This window comes from Macaca thibetana, chromosome 17 (genome assembly GCF_024542745.1).
Source record: "Macaca thibetana thibetana isolate TM-01 chromosome 17, ASM2454274v1, whole genome shotgun sequence".
Lineage (NCBI taxonomy): Eukaryota > Metazoa > Chordata > Mammalia > Primates > Cercopithecidae > Macaca > Macaca thibetana.
In genome coordinates this window covers 11,211,974-11,229,105 of record NC_065594.1, presented here as the reverse complement: position 1 = coordinate 11,229,105, position 17,132 = coordinate 11,211,974, and the positions used below count along the sequence as shown (strand labels likewise).

Genomic DNA, 17,132 nt, shown 5'->3' with positions numbered 1-17,132 from the left:
GTAAGGGCGAACTCTGCCAGACTTCCAAGATGATAAAACAAGCCTAGATTAGAAACTAATTGCTGCATGATCTCCTCTTACTACTGCAGTCTTTGCTGTCTGGCCTTTTATGGGAAGCTTATAAATCCCCAAAATAACATAATTAAGAAAATTTATTAACAGATATTAAAATTATTATTTCTTTACTTCTTATTTTCTTTCTTTCTTTTTTCATACTAGCATGAAGCACAAAAGGGATAAGAAATAAAGACTGAGCAACACAGAATGTTCAGTGTTCAAGTTCTTACCCTACGTAGGGCCTGGGAAAGTGGTGGACCAGCTTCAAATATCAACTCCAGCGACTGTTCCATTAGTGTTGTGTGGGCCTCCACCTTCTTCTCCTAAATGCTTATGTGATTCCCTAACATTTCTCTTCTTCCTTTTTTTTTTTTTTTTTGTTTAGAAATGAAGCAATGCGTTATTTTCCACTCAGGAATCTGCCTTGAATTCTAGCACGAAAAATATTTCTAGCCCTATCTGGGGGTCTTAAGATGTTTGAATAGGAAAAAGTAAAGAAAAATCTTAGAAAAAGTTTGAAACGGCCGGGCGCAGTGGCTCAAGCCTGTAATCCCAGCACTTTGGGAGGCCGAGACAGGCGGATCACGAGGTAAGGAGATCGAGACCATCCTGGCGAACACGGTGAAACCCCGTCTCTACTAAAAAAATACAAAAAAACTAGCCGGGAGAGGTGACGGGCACCTGTAGTCCCAGCTACTCGGGAGACTGAGGCAGCAGAATGGCGTGAACCCGGGAGGCGGAGCTTGCAGTGAGCTGAGATCCGGCCACTGCACTCCAGCCCGGGCGACAGAGCGAGACTCTGTCTCAAAAAAAAAAAAAAAAAAAAAAAAAAAGAAAAAGAAAAAGTTTGAAACATTGATTAAAACATAAATAAAATGTTTACATTTAAACATGTACCTTTTTATGATTTTGAATATATTGTTTTTGTCCTGAACCTATCTCATGATGCCTATTGATTATGGTTTTCCTTTAAAGCTCTTTTTTTTTTTTTTTGAGGAAACAACTCTATGCATTTCTTTTTGTTTGTTTGTTTTTGAAACAGTTTCATTGTCACCCAGGCTGGAATGCAGTGGCCCAATCTTGGCTCACTGCAATCTCCGCCTCCCGGGTTCAAGCAATTCTCCTGCCTCAGCCTCCTGAGTAGCTGGGATTACAGGTGTGCACCACTACACCTGGCTAATTTTTGTATTATTAGTAAAGATGGGGTTTCGCCATGTTGGCCAGGCTGGTCTTGAACTCTTGACCTCAAGTGGTCTGCCTGCCTTGGCCTCCCAAAGTGCTGGGATTACAGGTGTGAGCCACTGTGCCTGGCCTAGTGCATTTCTTCTATCTTCTACATTATAAATTGAAAATGGCTATAATATATGCAAGAAGTATGGAAAAATGAGGTAGAAAGTTTATAGATAATCTGGCAATTTGTGAGGTAAGAACTAGAACTGTGGATAATATTTTTAATGTTACTAATCTTGGTCAATATAAATTCCGCTATTATTTTGGTTGAAAAGTCTAAAGCAACATCATCTCATGCTATTTAAATCGAGTAACTGGCAAGCTGCAGGATAATATGCATTGTATAATCCCACTTCCATGGAAAAAAAGAGGTATGTATACACATACATTTATATTGACACAACGAAAGGAATGGAAGGAATCACACTGAGCCAAGAAATGGTGGCAGATTTCACGTGGGGCTCTAAGGAGGCTTTTATTTTAACTTTAGATTCTACTAAATACATATTTAAAATAATTCTGCATTTTTGCCTTTGCTTTAATCATGAGTACATGTTACTATCACAATAAAAATGCACACCACAATATGAACCTCTCTATATAGGTAACAATCTTCAGATTAGTTCTTATATTTGCAGTTGAATATGATGGATGACAGAATAAATTTACCTAATTATATTTTTGGAAATGATGCCACAGCTATCAAATGTAATTTAATTCATAGCCCAACAACAAAGTCCAAACTTTCTTAAAATATAGAATTATAACCTAATCCTAGTTCCTGCCATAGTTAAACAAAAACAGCAAATGCAAGTTCTAATTGTAAATCTAGATCTTCAGATTTTGGATAAGAATACTTGATTTGAATACATTCGAAGCTATGAATGCTTTCTTAAAATGCTTTCTGTGATGCAGTCTGTGATACAGTCGCACAGAAACTATGAAGTAGGAACTGTCATGAGATGTATATAGATGGAATGTCTGTAAATTTGGGATGTCACTATGTCACATGAGTTGTGATGGTGCCTGGGAACAAAATGCCATTTCTGAAAAACATGGACCAGTGAGTCATGGGCCTCATTTTCTAACTTACTGACCTAGCGATATTTGAGATATAAATAAAATAGATCAATCACAGATATGACCTTATTTTTATAGTTAATCAGATACTGTGAAAGTTTTTTTTAAACTATCTTTACTACTTTTTAGAACTCTAAGAAGATGAAAACAAAATACAGAATAAATGAGAATACTCTCGACTTGTGTCTTCTGATTAATCTTTCATTGATAACTTAGTCTTTACTGTACTCACGTGATCATGTCTTCTGGTTCTTTGTTTAACATCTGTACGTTAGTCAGCATCATACACCTTCCTACTTCTTTATCAAGGTGCCTTAAAATGTTGTCTACAGCTTTTCGTACTTGAGAGTAATATAAGGACATGCCTGAAAAACATGCATTATAGTTATACCTTCAACTGCATCTGTCAAAGGATATCCTGATTTATTCATCCTCTATAACATTTTTTACTGAAGACCTTAGGAGTCAATGACTTCCTTGAGCAAAAGGGCTGTCTGATTCAATCTCATCTGCACAGCTTTTAGCATAGTGCCTTGCACTTAGTAGGTGTTCACCAGATAATCATTTAAATTCAATTTATAGGAATTCTAATACTCAATTGGAAGTATTTTCCAGAAGAGTTAAAATAATAAGAAAATACAAAATTCAAATTAAAGCAATTTGAATATTAAAGTTTCTAGTTAGCATAAGAAAATTCACCATCATTAGTGATTATGTGAATAAAGAATAATTCTCATTTGGGGTTAAGACTTTAATAACTCCATATGACCCTCTGAAATATATATGTTAATTTTTTAGTAAAATAAAATAACTTCACATTATAAATTCAAAAATGAAGAAAAACATATTTTAGCTATATTATTTTTATTGTTCTTATTAACTACACTGTCCATGTCCCACACTGGAAGATGAATGTGTATACAAATTATACAAATGAGAAGTAAATACCTTTGTATTTGAAATTTGTACCTTAGTGAAATAATTATTCATGATTATTCTCATGCATTACATCTTTTTTTTTTTTTTTTTTTTTGAGATGGAGTTTCACTCTTGTTGTCCAGGCTGGAGCGGAATGGTGCGATCTTGGCTCATCGCAACCTCCGCCTCCCGGGTTCAAGCAATTCTCCTGCCTCAGCCTCCCAAGTTGCTGGGATTACAGGCATGCACCACCACATCCCGCTAATTTTGTATTTTTAGTAGAGACAGGGTTTCTCCATGTTGGTCAGGTTGGTCTCGAACTCCCAATCTCAGGTGGAGTTTCAGCCTCCCAAAGTGCTGGGATTACAGGCTTGAGCCACCGTGCCCAGCCTATTACATCTTTTAAAAGTCATTTAAACATTGCATAACTAAAGAGAAATATTTCAAAGCAAAAAGTTTCCTTGTGTTTCCCTCAGGTCTGTAGAATCCAGTAACTATCTTAATAAAGTTTGTAGTAGGTGTCTACATTTAGGTACTTGGTAACAAATGAACAAATGCAAAAAAATCACCTCTTTAGATAAGATAGTTAAATCAGAAAATCATCTCATGTAGTCTAAATCCACAATATAACTTGATGTGTGTTGTGAGATTTGTCATGTTTAAAATACATGTTAAACTAATTTAACTAAAGAAAAAAAGAAGGAGATGAATGAATGAATTGATAAACAGGATTATCTAGTAAAACACACCGATGTCTTGGAAGCTTACTGAAAAATGTATTAATCAATATTAGAGGCTTAAAAAGACCGTAGATAAAAGTCTAACATTTAAATGGCAAAATATTTACCAGGAAGTTCTGAAAAGTTTAAAGAGCAGTAAAACAAAACACAGCATGAATCAATCAAAACAATTAATGTTGGAATGTCTTATCACCTACTTCTATAAAGATTTTTCAAAAGTGCATCTCACTAAAGTTAAATATCTACTGGTCATTTTAAGGGCTTAATAAGGCTTAGTTCTAATGCACTCTGAAACTCACCTATCATTTTGGCTTCCTCTTCAGTTAGCGTTTTACTCAAATATGTTTTCTTTACTCTCAATGTGTTTCCTGAAGGAAGAACGGCTCCTGTAACTGGCATGGGAGGTTCCCCGTCTTTCTGCTGCAAGCTATCAGCTATGACCAAGAATGCCCGTAAACCAATGTTCATTCTCTGTAAGAGACATTAATTTCATGACAAAAGGAAAGGCCCAATTATTGTAGTGGAATACATCCATAAGTCTTTCAGAGAGTTAAGATTGAATTGCATGTAGATTAGTATAAGAAAATAATTTAAAAGGCACGAGAGTGTAGGGCAATCTTATGAAAATAAAATTAAGTTTCTGTCACTGTTTTTTGTTGCTGCATCATAAGAAAACAACACGGGGGATTTCACCAAATGTGGAGGGCATGTTTGAGATGGTCATGTACTATATTCAGTTGAAGGGAATGCTGGGTGTATCTCTAAAAGATATGCCTCATCCTCTGGAGCAGGTGTAACTAAGGAAAACTGAGGTAAATAAAGGCTTACATGTCTCCTGGAAGAAGGGAGGCACCACATGTGTTAGCCCACAAAGACTGAACGGAAACACCCACAGATCCAAATGGGAACCATAAAATGAACATTGCCTGCTCTCAACTGCAGGTCCTGACTTCTGATTTACAAAAGCCAGCAAGTTTGAGAATAAATTTTAAAAATTCAACGCCACAGAACCTGTTACTGATGAAAACACACGGGAGTGTAAGAAGAAATGTGATTGTGGGCCAGACAGATCTTCCTTAGGCACAACTGTGGACCTGAAAGACAGCTCAGTAAGACAGGTGCTCTCCCCTAGTGCTCATCTTCAAAGGTCAGAAGGTACCTAAACATCTGTACTCCATTAAACAGCCATGTGTGAAACCTTTACACCAATATTTTTAAACCTCATGAAGTAGTAAGTTCCCCAAGTATACTACTACCTACGGAAGAAAACAATGACAATTACTAAGACTGATGAAAAGAATTAGTTACAATTTATTGAGTTCCTAAAATATATCCAGAACTGCTCATTAACTTTCATCCTTAACACAGCCATATAAGGAAGGTATTCCTATTTCTCAGGGTAAGGTATTCTCATTTTTTCACGCGAGGAAACTAAAGTATAGTGGGAAGCTTTGCATCTAAATCTGGTTTGCCTGAATCACCTATTTAGTAGAACACGATTACATTTTATAACATAAAGTAACATAGACTTCTATTCATTTTAAAATAATTTATTCAAGCTTTAAGGAGCTGTCATAATTCAACCAGGACTTGGTAAACATTTCTCTGGCCCATTTATAAGCAATTCAATGTGTACTTTATGATTTTTTGGCCTTAAAATGATATGCTTTCTCCATTTTCTAGAATGAAAGAGTATTACTTTAAAAAATAATCTGTGTATCAAAGCCCATTAGTTCCCTCTTTTGACAGTTCTTTTATGAGATGTTTCTAGGCTTGTGTGTGTCTCTCAAGACACAGTAATGTTGTGGATAAGAAAATAAAATGGTCAATTCAGCAGATGCAGTACTAATATAATAACTGTGGGATGACACATGTGGTCAAGCCTCAATTATCTGCCAGTGGATTATCCAATTTAGCAATCATCCTTGTCAGTTCTCTAAGTTTTCCTTTTCCCTGGACAACACTAAGGGCAGAAATAAGATGGGATAGTTTGGGACACACATTTTGAAGTTAACTTCAAAAATAATTTCTTTTTTTAAAAATTTCATATAGTTCTGCATCACACCTCTCCCTTTTGTCTGGCCTTGGAAAATTACTTAACTTTTCCAAGTCCAGGTATCAGCTTCCTTTCTGTAAAATGAGGATAGTAATACCTATCAATCATATAGGGCTATTGTGAGAATTAAAGAAAAGGCGTGAAAAGCTGCCGATGGCAAATATCTATTGTAAGCCAGAATCCCCACTCTATTTTTTTTTAAATCAAGTTTATTGAGATATAAATTACATGTACTAAAAGTCGCTCCTTTTAGTTGTACAGTTCCTTGAGTTTAGAGAAACATACATAGTCAGGTAACCGCCAACAGAATCAAGATCCAAAATATTTCCACCATGCCCAGAAAGTCCCTTGTGCCTTTTTGCAGTTAGTCTTAGCTCCTAACCCAAGCACATGACAAACTTTGTCAAATTTCCACCGATAGTTTTACCTTTTTCATTTACCTTGATGTAAATGGAATCAAACAGTACATAGCCTTTACATCTTGCTTTTTTCACTGAGCACGGTGCTTTTGAGATGTTATTCCAAGTATCAGCAGTTTGTTCATTTTTATTGCTAAACAGTACCCACTGTATTGATGATTCACAATTTGTTCAGCCATTCACTGGAGTTTGCACATGAGTCACTTTTTTATTTTCAGTGGTTATGAATGAGGCTGCTATAAATATTTGCACAAACCTTTGTGAACATGTGTTTGGTTTTCTCTACGAAAAATACCTTGGGATGGAATTGCTGAGTCATATGGTTAAGTATACATTTAATCTTGAAAAGGCCGGGCGCGGTGGCTCAAGCCTGTAATCCCAGCACTTTGGGAGGCCCAGACGGGTGGATCACGAGGTCAGGAGATCGAGACCATCCTGGCGAACACCGTGAAACCCCGTCTCTACTAAAAAATACAAAAAACTAGCCGGGCGAGGTGGCAGGCGCCTGTACTCGGGAGGCTGAGGCAGGAGAATGGTGTAAACCTGGGAGGCGGAGCTTGCAGTGAGCTGAGATCCGGCCACTGCACTCCAGCCCGGGCTACAGAGCGAGACTCCGCCTCAAAAAAAAAAAAAAAAAGAGAAATTGTCATACTTTTCTAAAGTGGTTGTACCTTTTTGTAATCTCACTAGAATAGTATGAGGTTCTAGTTGCTCTTTTTCTTCCCCAGTACATCTCGTTTTGGTTTTAAATTGAATTTCCTTAATGACTAATGATGTTGAATGTCTTTTCATGAGATTATTAGCCATTTGTATCTCTTCTTTGGTGAAGATGCTGTTCCTTTTGCCCATTTAAAAAACTGAGTTATTTTCTTATTATTGAAATGTGGGAATTCTCTACATAATCAGACGGAAGTCATTTGTCAGATGAGTTTCGTAAATATTTTCTCACAGTCTGTGGCTCTCCACTTTGTTAACTGTTTTTTGAAGTACAGACATTTTTAATTTTGATGTTCAATTTATCAACTTTTTTCTTGTATAGTTTATGATTTTTATGTCCTAGAAATGTTTGCCCACCTGAAGGTCATGAAAATTTTCTTCTGGGAGATGTATAGTATCAGGTTTTACATTTAGGTTTATGATCCATTTTGAGTTAATTTTTGTTCACAGTGCAAATTATAGGCTGAGGTTCAATATTTTGCAGGTGGATATCCAATTGTTTACCATCATTTATTTGAAAGATTATCTTCTATCCACTGAATTAACTTAGAATCATTGTTGAAAATCAATTGACCCTATATGTGTTGGTCTATTTCTAGATTCTCTATTCTGTTCAACTGTTTTTTATATTCATCCTTCTGCCAATACTACACTGCCTTGATCACTATACAACTTTACAGTAAGTCCTGAAATCAGGCCATGCTAGTCTTCTAATTTTACTCTTCTTTTACTAAATGATGCTGGTTATTCTAGTTCCTTTGATTTTCCATATAAATTTTAGTATCAGCTTATTGATTTCTACAGAAAAGGTATAGAGATTTTAATTGGGTTTATTATTATTGAGATTTCAGTTTAATCTACATAGATCAATTTGGGGACAACTGACCTCTTGTTGTTAACACTGAGTAATTCAATCTACAGTTATTTCTCTTCATTGTTTGGGTCTTCTTTGATTTCTCTCAGTATTTTGTAATTTTCAGTATTAAAATATTGCACATATTTTGTCAGCTTTAGTGCTAAGTATTTTGTTTTTCATTGTTACTGTAAATTGTTCAATTTCTAATTCTTCACAACTAGAATATATTGATTTTATTTCTCTTGTATCCTACAAACTTCCTAAAATCATTTATTAGTCCTAGTAGGTTTTCCTTAGGTTTTTTGTACATAAATAATCATGTTCTCTGTGATAAAGACAATTTTATTTTTTCCTTTCCAATCTATATGCTTTTATTTCTTCTTCTTGCCGCTAGCGCTGCATAAGACCTCTGGCTTCACGCTATTGTAGGTCAAGGAAAAACACAGAAATTGATGACCAAGAAACTCTTCTCACAGACCAGCAAGTCTTCATGACGATGAGGATGGATAGAGAAGGTCATGTAAGTGTGCACCAAAACAAGGCAATTACCTAGAAATTACTGAAGAGCTGAGGGGTGGCACAGCATAAACTTTACAGTAAGATAATCCTTTAGATCTCCAGGCCTTGTTCCACAAGCTACTTCAAAAATATTATTTAAGACCCAATCTGAACTGGTTTCCTGAGAACCAATGCCCTACAGCGTGTTTCATTGAGTGTATGACATCTGCTTTGCAGACTATGCTGTCCTCCTGTCTGCTTTTGAGTAGGGTTATGGGTATGCCTTTGGGCTTATAATTACCAACTACTGATAAATGCATTATTTCATAAATCTATAAGATCATGAGAAATGGAAGAAGATAACCAAATATTTACTCCCATTGGTATTTTTTCTTAAATCACGGTTCCAACTGCTCTACCCAGAGAGGTTAACTAATTAAGCACTGACTGAATGAGGAGTTTGAGAAAAGAACCAAGAATACATTTTATAGACAGTGATAATGATGGTAGTAGCTTTTAACATGTCCTTTTTAGACAAGTAATCCAGTAATTCTGAGAACTGATTGTTAAAGACAGTAGAGCCATGACTGCTAAGAACTGAAGAATGTCTTGAGAACCTTCCCAGCAAGAGAAGGCTCTTCACTGTATAGCTCTGGGCCTCCTTCCAGCCAAAAGGCTCTGGTTTGGCACTGGCCCTACCCCCTCCCATTGGCCCAGAGACCCTGGCTGCAGTCATTCCAGAAGCCTGTGAGGTCACTGGACACCAGACAGAAACTCCCATTTTTGGACTTTTGTGCTGTTCCCAGATATGTGGCAACCTTAGTATCAAGAAGAGAATATGGGGTGTGGTGGGGAGCACGGGATGAACAGGGACCTGGGTCCCTTTGCTACCAACAAGCTGCCTGTCTCCAGCCTCTGGGCCCCCTTCCCCACTGACAGAATGAAGGAGGCAGATGATAATACAGAGATGATAGGAACTCTCTATGTATTTCATTTTTATGGTGTGCAGTCTCCTCTCTCCCTCTCTCCCTGTCTTCTTTCCCCCTTTTTTTTCTTAAGAGTTCGTAATGTACTCTTCCTAATATCACAATTCCTCTGCGAGTTGAAGTAGAAAAGCATTTTGTCATTTTTACTGGTGAAAAAGCTGGAGTTCATAGAGGTAAATGTCACACAGTTAGGAAAAGCAGCAGAGCCTGTGACAAGTGGCAAGTGGCAAATCTGGCTCTGCTGACTTCTGGTCCAGTGTTCTTTCTACCACCTCATAGAAAAGGAGGCAGTGTGCCAGGCCTACTTTTGTTGGCTGACAGTGTTTTTAAAAGTTTAAAATTATATGTGCTTTTCATGTGCACATCCTCCACTGCTCCACGATGTGTATGACACCCACTGTATACTCATCTCCACAATCTGCCTGCCCTGGAGTTGGGATGTGGTCACAGAAACAGATGTGCATACATTATTTATTTAATTTCGTTGTTTCACTGTTTTTATAATTACACATATTTGTTCTTCTCTGTTTCATCACTTCCCAATGCTAAATTTGTTAAACAGTTATAAGTAAAAGCACTGACTTTTCTCAAATAAAACAACCTGACTTTTAGTGATGAATTATCTTTTTGGGCAAGAATTACTCTGTTGTACAAGAACAGATTATGGTAGCACATCAACCTTTCATCTAACCATTTCATTCTAAATCTATTCATCCAAAATTTTACTTCTGAAATTCCACCATCGTCTGAATTTGGACATTGACAGGAACAAATAGAAGACTCTGTGAGAAGACGTCCCTCACCCCATTCTCCAAAGCCACAAAGCAAAGGTATGGCTCCGTGAAGATATGCTCTGTTAGAAGTACATAAAAGGACCATTCATACCTCTGGGTTGAGACTGAATGCTTTTGCTGGTTTTCCCACACAAAGAAAATCGAAAATGATTTCTTTCATTGCAAAATCTAAACGTTCCTATAGTAAAAACAAGAACACAAAATGAAAGTGTTAAAATATAAACTCAACATAAAATGGCTATTTTTATCAATAAGCACCAAGCAAACAGGTGGTGGCTAAAAGTGGGGGGGCACTGCTTGGTTTTGTGGCTTGCAAGGAACCTGGAGGAAGACCATGCCCATCTGACCCGAGGGTAGGGCTGCTTCTGTTTTGTGTGGTGTGCAAGGAGGCCTTCATTATACAAAATATGTAACTGGTCCCTAAACCACACTATGACTAATGACAAAAGACCCCCCCGACAAATCAAATAACCAAACGCTTGGGGTATCTGGGCTTATAAAGACTGTGAACTCTTCCTACTTGTACTGTACCTCTTTGAAAATGCATTTTTAAAGAGATCACTGCAAAATGATCATTTTCTTTTACTCTCTAACATTACAAATCCTTTGGCTCATATTATAACAAACAATTCTGCATGTGAGACATGTAATCAACACATAAGATATATTAAGGTTACTTAATATATTGGGGTATGTGTGTATATATATAGTATAACAGGTATAATATACTAGGTATACATATAATAGTTAATATGCATAATTAATACATTCAAAAACATATCAGGAATATATATATCAGGTATATATAATTAATATAGATATAATTTATATATTTAAAAATACATCAGGTATCTGTGTGTATATATATGTGTGTATATATACATATTTATTTATATATATATAAATAAAACAGGTTCATTTTATTCAACATTTTCCGGAATAAACAAAGCACATTCTCAGTCACGTGATAATCACGTGCAGAAAAATTACATTAATTCTTTCACCTGCAGAGCATGTAATGTCCTTTCCCTAAGTACAAATATTACAGAGCTACTTCACTGCACCAAACACAAAGAGAGACATTACTGTCAAATCATCTGTGAAGCAGGAATTGAATCTTACATTTTATGTCAATATCAATTGTACTTCAACAGTACTTTCATGCCTATTTTTCCTTTTAAGCACACGATATTCTGAGGCAAGCATTTTCATTCCCATTTTACAGATAAAGAAACAGAAAGAAGATGTTCTCTGACTTGTTTAAGCTTACAGAGCTGGCTCATGGCAGAGGCTGGACTGGAATAATAGTCTTTTCCTGTTCCTATGCACAAGGAGGTCAAAGTTGGGGTAAACCCATTTACTCACAAAGTGTTTTGAAAAGTAAAACTCCTGGGTTCAAATAGTAAATTACATATTAAAAACTATGTTTAATATTACTGAAACTGTTTTTAAGTCATTAATATACCTAGAGCACTTAGAACAGTTCTTGGCAAAAGAGTGCTTGATAAATGCTAATATTCCTATTAAAATCTTTTTCATAGGTTGAAATAACATTATTATTTATTCCTCACATTTTGCTAAATTGTTCTCTTTTGGTTTTCTCTGAACATCAGACCCTTTGCTTCCTCTTTACTTGCAGAATCCAGAGCAGAGAAGCAGGAAAAAAACAGAGGTGAAGAGTCAAGATAATCTTACTAATTCATAGACTTTGTGACTCAGATGAGCCACTTAAACTCTGTCTCTGTTTCTTCATTTATCAGATGCTGAAAACAATTGATGTACTCAACTCAAAACTTGTTTTGAAGCAAAAGAATAGGCTGTGTGTGAAAACACTTTAAACCTTTCTCAGAAGTCTAAACACGTAAGATATTAATTTAGACTTTCCATCTTTTAGTACTTCATAAGAAGGAGGCTGGCTGCTTAAAAACCATTAGAAGATTCCCACCACCAGAATCTTCTCCATTACCTGGGCAATGAACTGGATGATTTTCACAAAGATGTTCAGAGGCATGTCCCTTGGCACCACACCACGGGACCCTTTGGGGAAAAGTGTGGTGATGATGGTTATAAGTCGGCTGAAAGATAAGGGGGAAAAGAGAAAACAAGCAAGATTGGCTGAGCTCCAGTTCTGTAAGAGAAAATGGCAGATGTTTCATCTTATCTAAGTATCAGAGAGAATTCAGAAAAAGAAAACAAACCACCTCACCCCTTTCCATTAGCATAATTACTCTATGAAAAGTTTTTCTGGAAAACTAAGAGCAGATGGAAAATGATAGCCTTTTTTTTTTTTTTTTTTGTTAAAGTGGCAAATGCAACTCTGGAAGTGGAACCTGTTGATCCTGGTAGAGGCTGGAGCTTTTGTAATGGGTGTTGAGCCAATGACTATGGAAAGCCTGAAAATGTTCCTTAGGACGTAGATATTTTAGAAACTGTCAGCTTTGAATAGCTTCTAGTTGAGTTAGCACAGGTAGTAATAAAAGCACCCTCTGCAGTGGCTGAGTGATGTGGTTACCATTGACACAAGCCAAATCCTTACCTCTGAGTAGCTGTGTTGCTTTCACATTTAATTCGAATCATGTAAACCCAAAGTAATCGGTAGAGAGATTCCAGTGCAACTCGAGCCATCTTGGGGTCTTTGTTCTATAACAGAAACCAAGATGTAAGACTGCAGATGTAAATAGCGAGGTCTGAGGTTCCAGAGATGGCTCTTCTCTGAAGGCCTGGAAAAGGCAAGCTCCAGGTGGATGGCTGGGTACTCACAAGGCACACTGCATCATCTGGAACTTACAGGGTATTGGCCTCTCAAGGCTCATAGGATAAATCATCCATGAGGAGGCATATAAATGGTGGGACAGAGTAATTCTGGGGAAAGCCATGTCACTTTCTCATTTGCCAAGGTGAGTACTCAAGAGATTATCTTCTCCCTCCAGCCCTAGGGAACCCGAATTCTTTAGCACCAATAGGAGAATCAGTCTGTTCTTTTTATTGTTGATTATGTTCTTTTAAACCCTTATTGTTTTGATTCTCCAACGCCTCCGCCCCATCCCCATCCCATCTGATTACCCTCCAATATTTATTGAGACTAATGTGTACTAGGTACGATGCTAGAACCTGAGATGTAGAGACAAAAGATAATCCTTTCCCTTAAGATGTTCACAGTCTTTGGGGGATGGGAATCAACTCTACAACAGTATGAAAAACTGGTAGGGACAGAAGCTAGAGGATAGGAAGAAGGGCAACACATGGCAAACTCAAGGAATGGGGTCAGGAAAGGATTCCAGGAGCATATAAAAACTAAGATGACTCATGCCTGTAATCCCAGCACTTTGGGAGGCCGAGGCAGGTGGATCACGAGGTCAGGAGTTCGAGGCCAGCCTGGCCAAGATGGTGAAACCTGGTCTCTAATAAAAATATAAAAATTAGCTGGGCGTGGTGGCGGGTGCCTGTAATCCCAGCTACTTGGGAGGCTGAGGCAGAGCACTGCTTGAACCCAGGAAGTAGAGGTTGCAGTGAGCCGAGATCGCGCCACTGCACTCCAGCCTGGGCGACAGAGAGAGACTCTGTCTCAAAAAACAACAACAACAACAACAACAACAACAACAACAACAAACTCAGATGAACCTTAAATCCATTTTTGTTGTACTCATTCATAATGCACACACATTTGAGTTACTACGCTGAGCCTGCCATGGTTTGTGGCCCTAGATACTTGGAAAGGTGTAAAAAAAAAATGTTGGGAGGGGGAGGTATGTAGGCAGAGGCAAGAGCACATGGAACCTGAGAGAAATGGAGGAGCAACGGGCTCCTGTTTTGGAGCCTGGGAATCCTTTGTATGCTGGTGAAGGGCCACTGCAAGGCCAAGTGAAGGAGCAGTAGCTGGTGAGGCTTGAGAGGAAAGCAGGGGTCACGTGAGGCACCTTTCATGAGGAGAACAAGCTCATGATGGTGACAGGCAGCCAATGAGATCAGAGAGAGCACAGAGGAAGTCCAATGTCTGCAGCATGGGGAATGGAGCAGAGGCAGGGAGACCAGTTGTGGGCACCCAGGCATTAAAAAATCGGTCAGAGAGGAGAGTGTGGGTTTCATCATCTCGTGGACACTTCATTCCTCAATTCCTTCCTTCTGACTCTCACTCCATTCTTTCAAACAATTTTATAGATTTTATCCACACAATTTCTCTTGAATTGGACCTCTTATCCATTCTCACTTCCTTTGCTATAGCTCAGGCTCCCAGCACTGTCATCTGGACTGCTGCAGTACCCTCCTAACAGTCTCCCTAAGTCAATCCCTGCCCCACTGTCTATCTTATACCAATTATAATCCTTTCTATATAGAAATCACAGAATCAGTGGTTTCCCTGGCGCCTGTGGGATCAAGTTAACATTTGCTGGCCTGGCATACCAGACTAGTCAATAGCTGGCTCTAACCTATCTCTTCTGCCTCCCATCCTGTTACTCTCCCGCAAGCTATGTAAACCCTAGCTAGGCCATGTTCATTCTATTTCCATGATAGAAATGCCCTTCCACCCCCATTCCTGAATCTTTCTTTTCTCCCAAGTGAACCCTGTTCATTCTTTATAGTGGGCTTGGATGTCCTTTCCTTTGTGAAGCCTTCTCTGTTCCTCCCTGATGTCTTAAATCCCAGCCCATTAAAACTAATTATTTCCTCCTGAGTGTCCCCTGACTCTCATACATACCTCTAGCATAGCCCTTCAACTCCTTACCTATGGTGGGGGGGATCTTGTTTAAACATCAGCTCCCACATAAATGATAGATTCTCTGAAAAAAGGGGGCATTATTTACCCCTAAGATCTATTAAAATTTCTGCTTTTCTGCATGGGGTCAATGAATGTTTGCTAACCAGTCTTTCAGTATCTTAACTTTCTGATAGGTCTTTTGCCTTTATGTTACTTGTCTATCTCCATTTATTTAGTCATATGATTCTCTTTTCTTAGTGTAGATAATTTAGGTACTGATTTTTATAGAATTCATAATTGTTTAGAAATGATCTGGGATAAAGTTTATCTTTAAACTGTTACTGAATAAAGATGATCCACATAAATAAATTCTACAGGAAAGGCTATAGTGAGAAATTTTTAGATTTAGGAAAGATAGACTTCATAGTCTTTGTAGTCTAACAACTTTTTAGGGTGGTCATTATTCTAAAAGTCTAAATTTCCATATACATTTAGGTCTGTTCTACATTTCTTTTTGTTCTACTAGTCTTGTGTATTCAAGTATTAATACCACATCATTTTAATTATTCAGGTTTTATAATGTGTTAATATCTAGTATGGCCTACTTTATATAGTCCATTGCTTTTTTTTTTTAATTTTTAGCGGTTTCCAAGATTTTCTTGCATGTTTATTCTTCTAGATGAACTTTATAGCTATTTGTTTAGCTTGATGGAGGGAAAAAAAACCCTGGCTTTTTAGAAGCACACATTTATGTAGAAGGTTTTTTTTTTTGCCTGTTAAAATAACACGTAAAATTTGTCAAATGTTTTAGTTACTTAAAGGGGACTTGAAACTAGTAAAGTTGCATTTAAAATATTCGATCATTTAAAAATTTCAAAACTTCTGACTACTCGTCTTCCAATTGGTCCAAATCAGCAGATGCCTATGGTATACTTACATGGTGGTTAAAAGCAGACTCCACACACAGACTGCCTGGGTTTGAATCCATTCTTGCCTTATAATTTATTAGCTGTGTGACCTAGCGAAAGCATTTTAATCTCTCTGGGTCTGATTTTCCCTGTCTGTGAAATGCAGATGATAATCCTACCTCCATCACAGGAATGTATGAGAGTTAAATGAGTTAAAACACATAGGGTACTTAACGCTGTATCTGCCTGTAGTATTATTATGTAGAAGACACCTGCAATCCAGCAGCAAACAAGGGCAATGTAGCCCCTGCCTTTAGGGAGCTTCTCTTCTAGTAGAAACATCTTTTCCTTTGCAAATTTCCTTTTTTAAAATATATGTAACAGTTTACATTTGCATAGCGTATCATTTGAAATTCTTTCATATACATTATCTCTCATTGTAAATCACGATGAGGAAAGCACGTATCATCTCAATTTCACTGTAGACCATAACTGAAATCTCTAGTTTAACTGATTGACATTAGTGTCTTCTGTTTCAACTTCAACTTCTTTAAAATATTTGTCCTGTCCCTCCTGTCTACCATTTTTCTTGCATCTTATTGTGACCAATAGTCTTTCACTCTTAAGAACATTTTTGAGATTATTTTTCCTTCCACAGGCACTGAAAAGCAAAGTGGCAAACATAGGTTTTAGTCTGTCTGTGGATTATGTACTGCTAATTGGTTTTTAGCATTTCAAGATGATATTAGATCATTGCAACTGCCTCCTAAATGGATTTTCTGGCCTCTCTTCCATTCTTGCACAAATGATATTCTTAAAAATACAAGCATGTTTTTTTACTTTCCTGCATTTAAAGTCTTGCATTTAAAGACTTAAGTGGCTTCTAGTCACCTACTGGACAATGTCCAAATTTCATAATATGGCACATGAGGGGCCTTTTGTGACCTGGCTCCCTTGTACCACTTCCTGCCTCTGCCTTGTGGTAGGTGAACCTTGCACTGCAACATCCCTTTTGCAATTCCCTGCATGCCTGGAATGCCTTCCTACCCTTGTCTACTTGGAGAACTTAAATTCGATTAGGCGAAACCTCCTCTTATTATATTCCCCTGCCCCTCTACTCCTGTCCCAATCCTCTGGAGAGGCTACCAAGTGCCCCTGCTCTCTGTTTTCTAGGAAA

The 17,132-nt window shown here is 37.6% G+C and overlaps 1 protein-coding gene across 3 annotated transcripts in view; it reads right to left on the bottom strand.

Moving 5' to 3' along the window:
• Positions 1 to 17,132, bottom strand: part of FRY (FRY microtubule binding protein) — a 272,666-nt gene that overhangs the window by 141,585 nt on the left and 113,949 nt on the right. For all 3 annotated transcript variants that reach the window (XM_050766803.1, XM_050766805.1, XM_050766804.1), the window contains exons 12-16: positions 12,888 to 12,991; positions 12,318 to 12,426; positions 10,443 to 10,529; positions 4,325 to 4,496; positions 2,600 to 2,732 (exon numbers count right to left, since the gene is read on the bottom strand). In XM_050766803.1, coding sequence (XP_050622760.1) covers positions 2,600 to 2,732; positions 4,325 to 4,496; positions 10,443 to 10,529; positions 12,318 to 12,426; positions 12,888 to 12,991 — 605 coding nt within the window. The remainder of the gene's footprint in view (positions 1 to 2,599; positions 2,733 to 4,324; positions 4,497 to 10,442; positions 10,530 to 12,317; positions 12,427 to 12,887; positions 12,992 to 17,132) is intronic.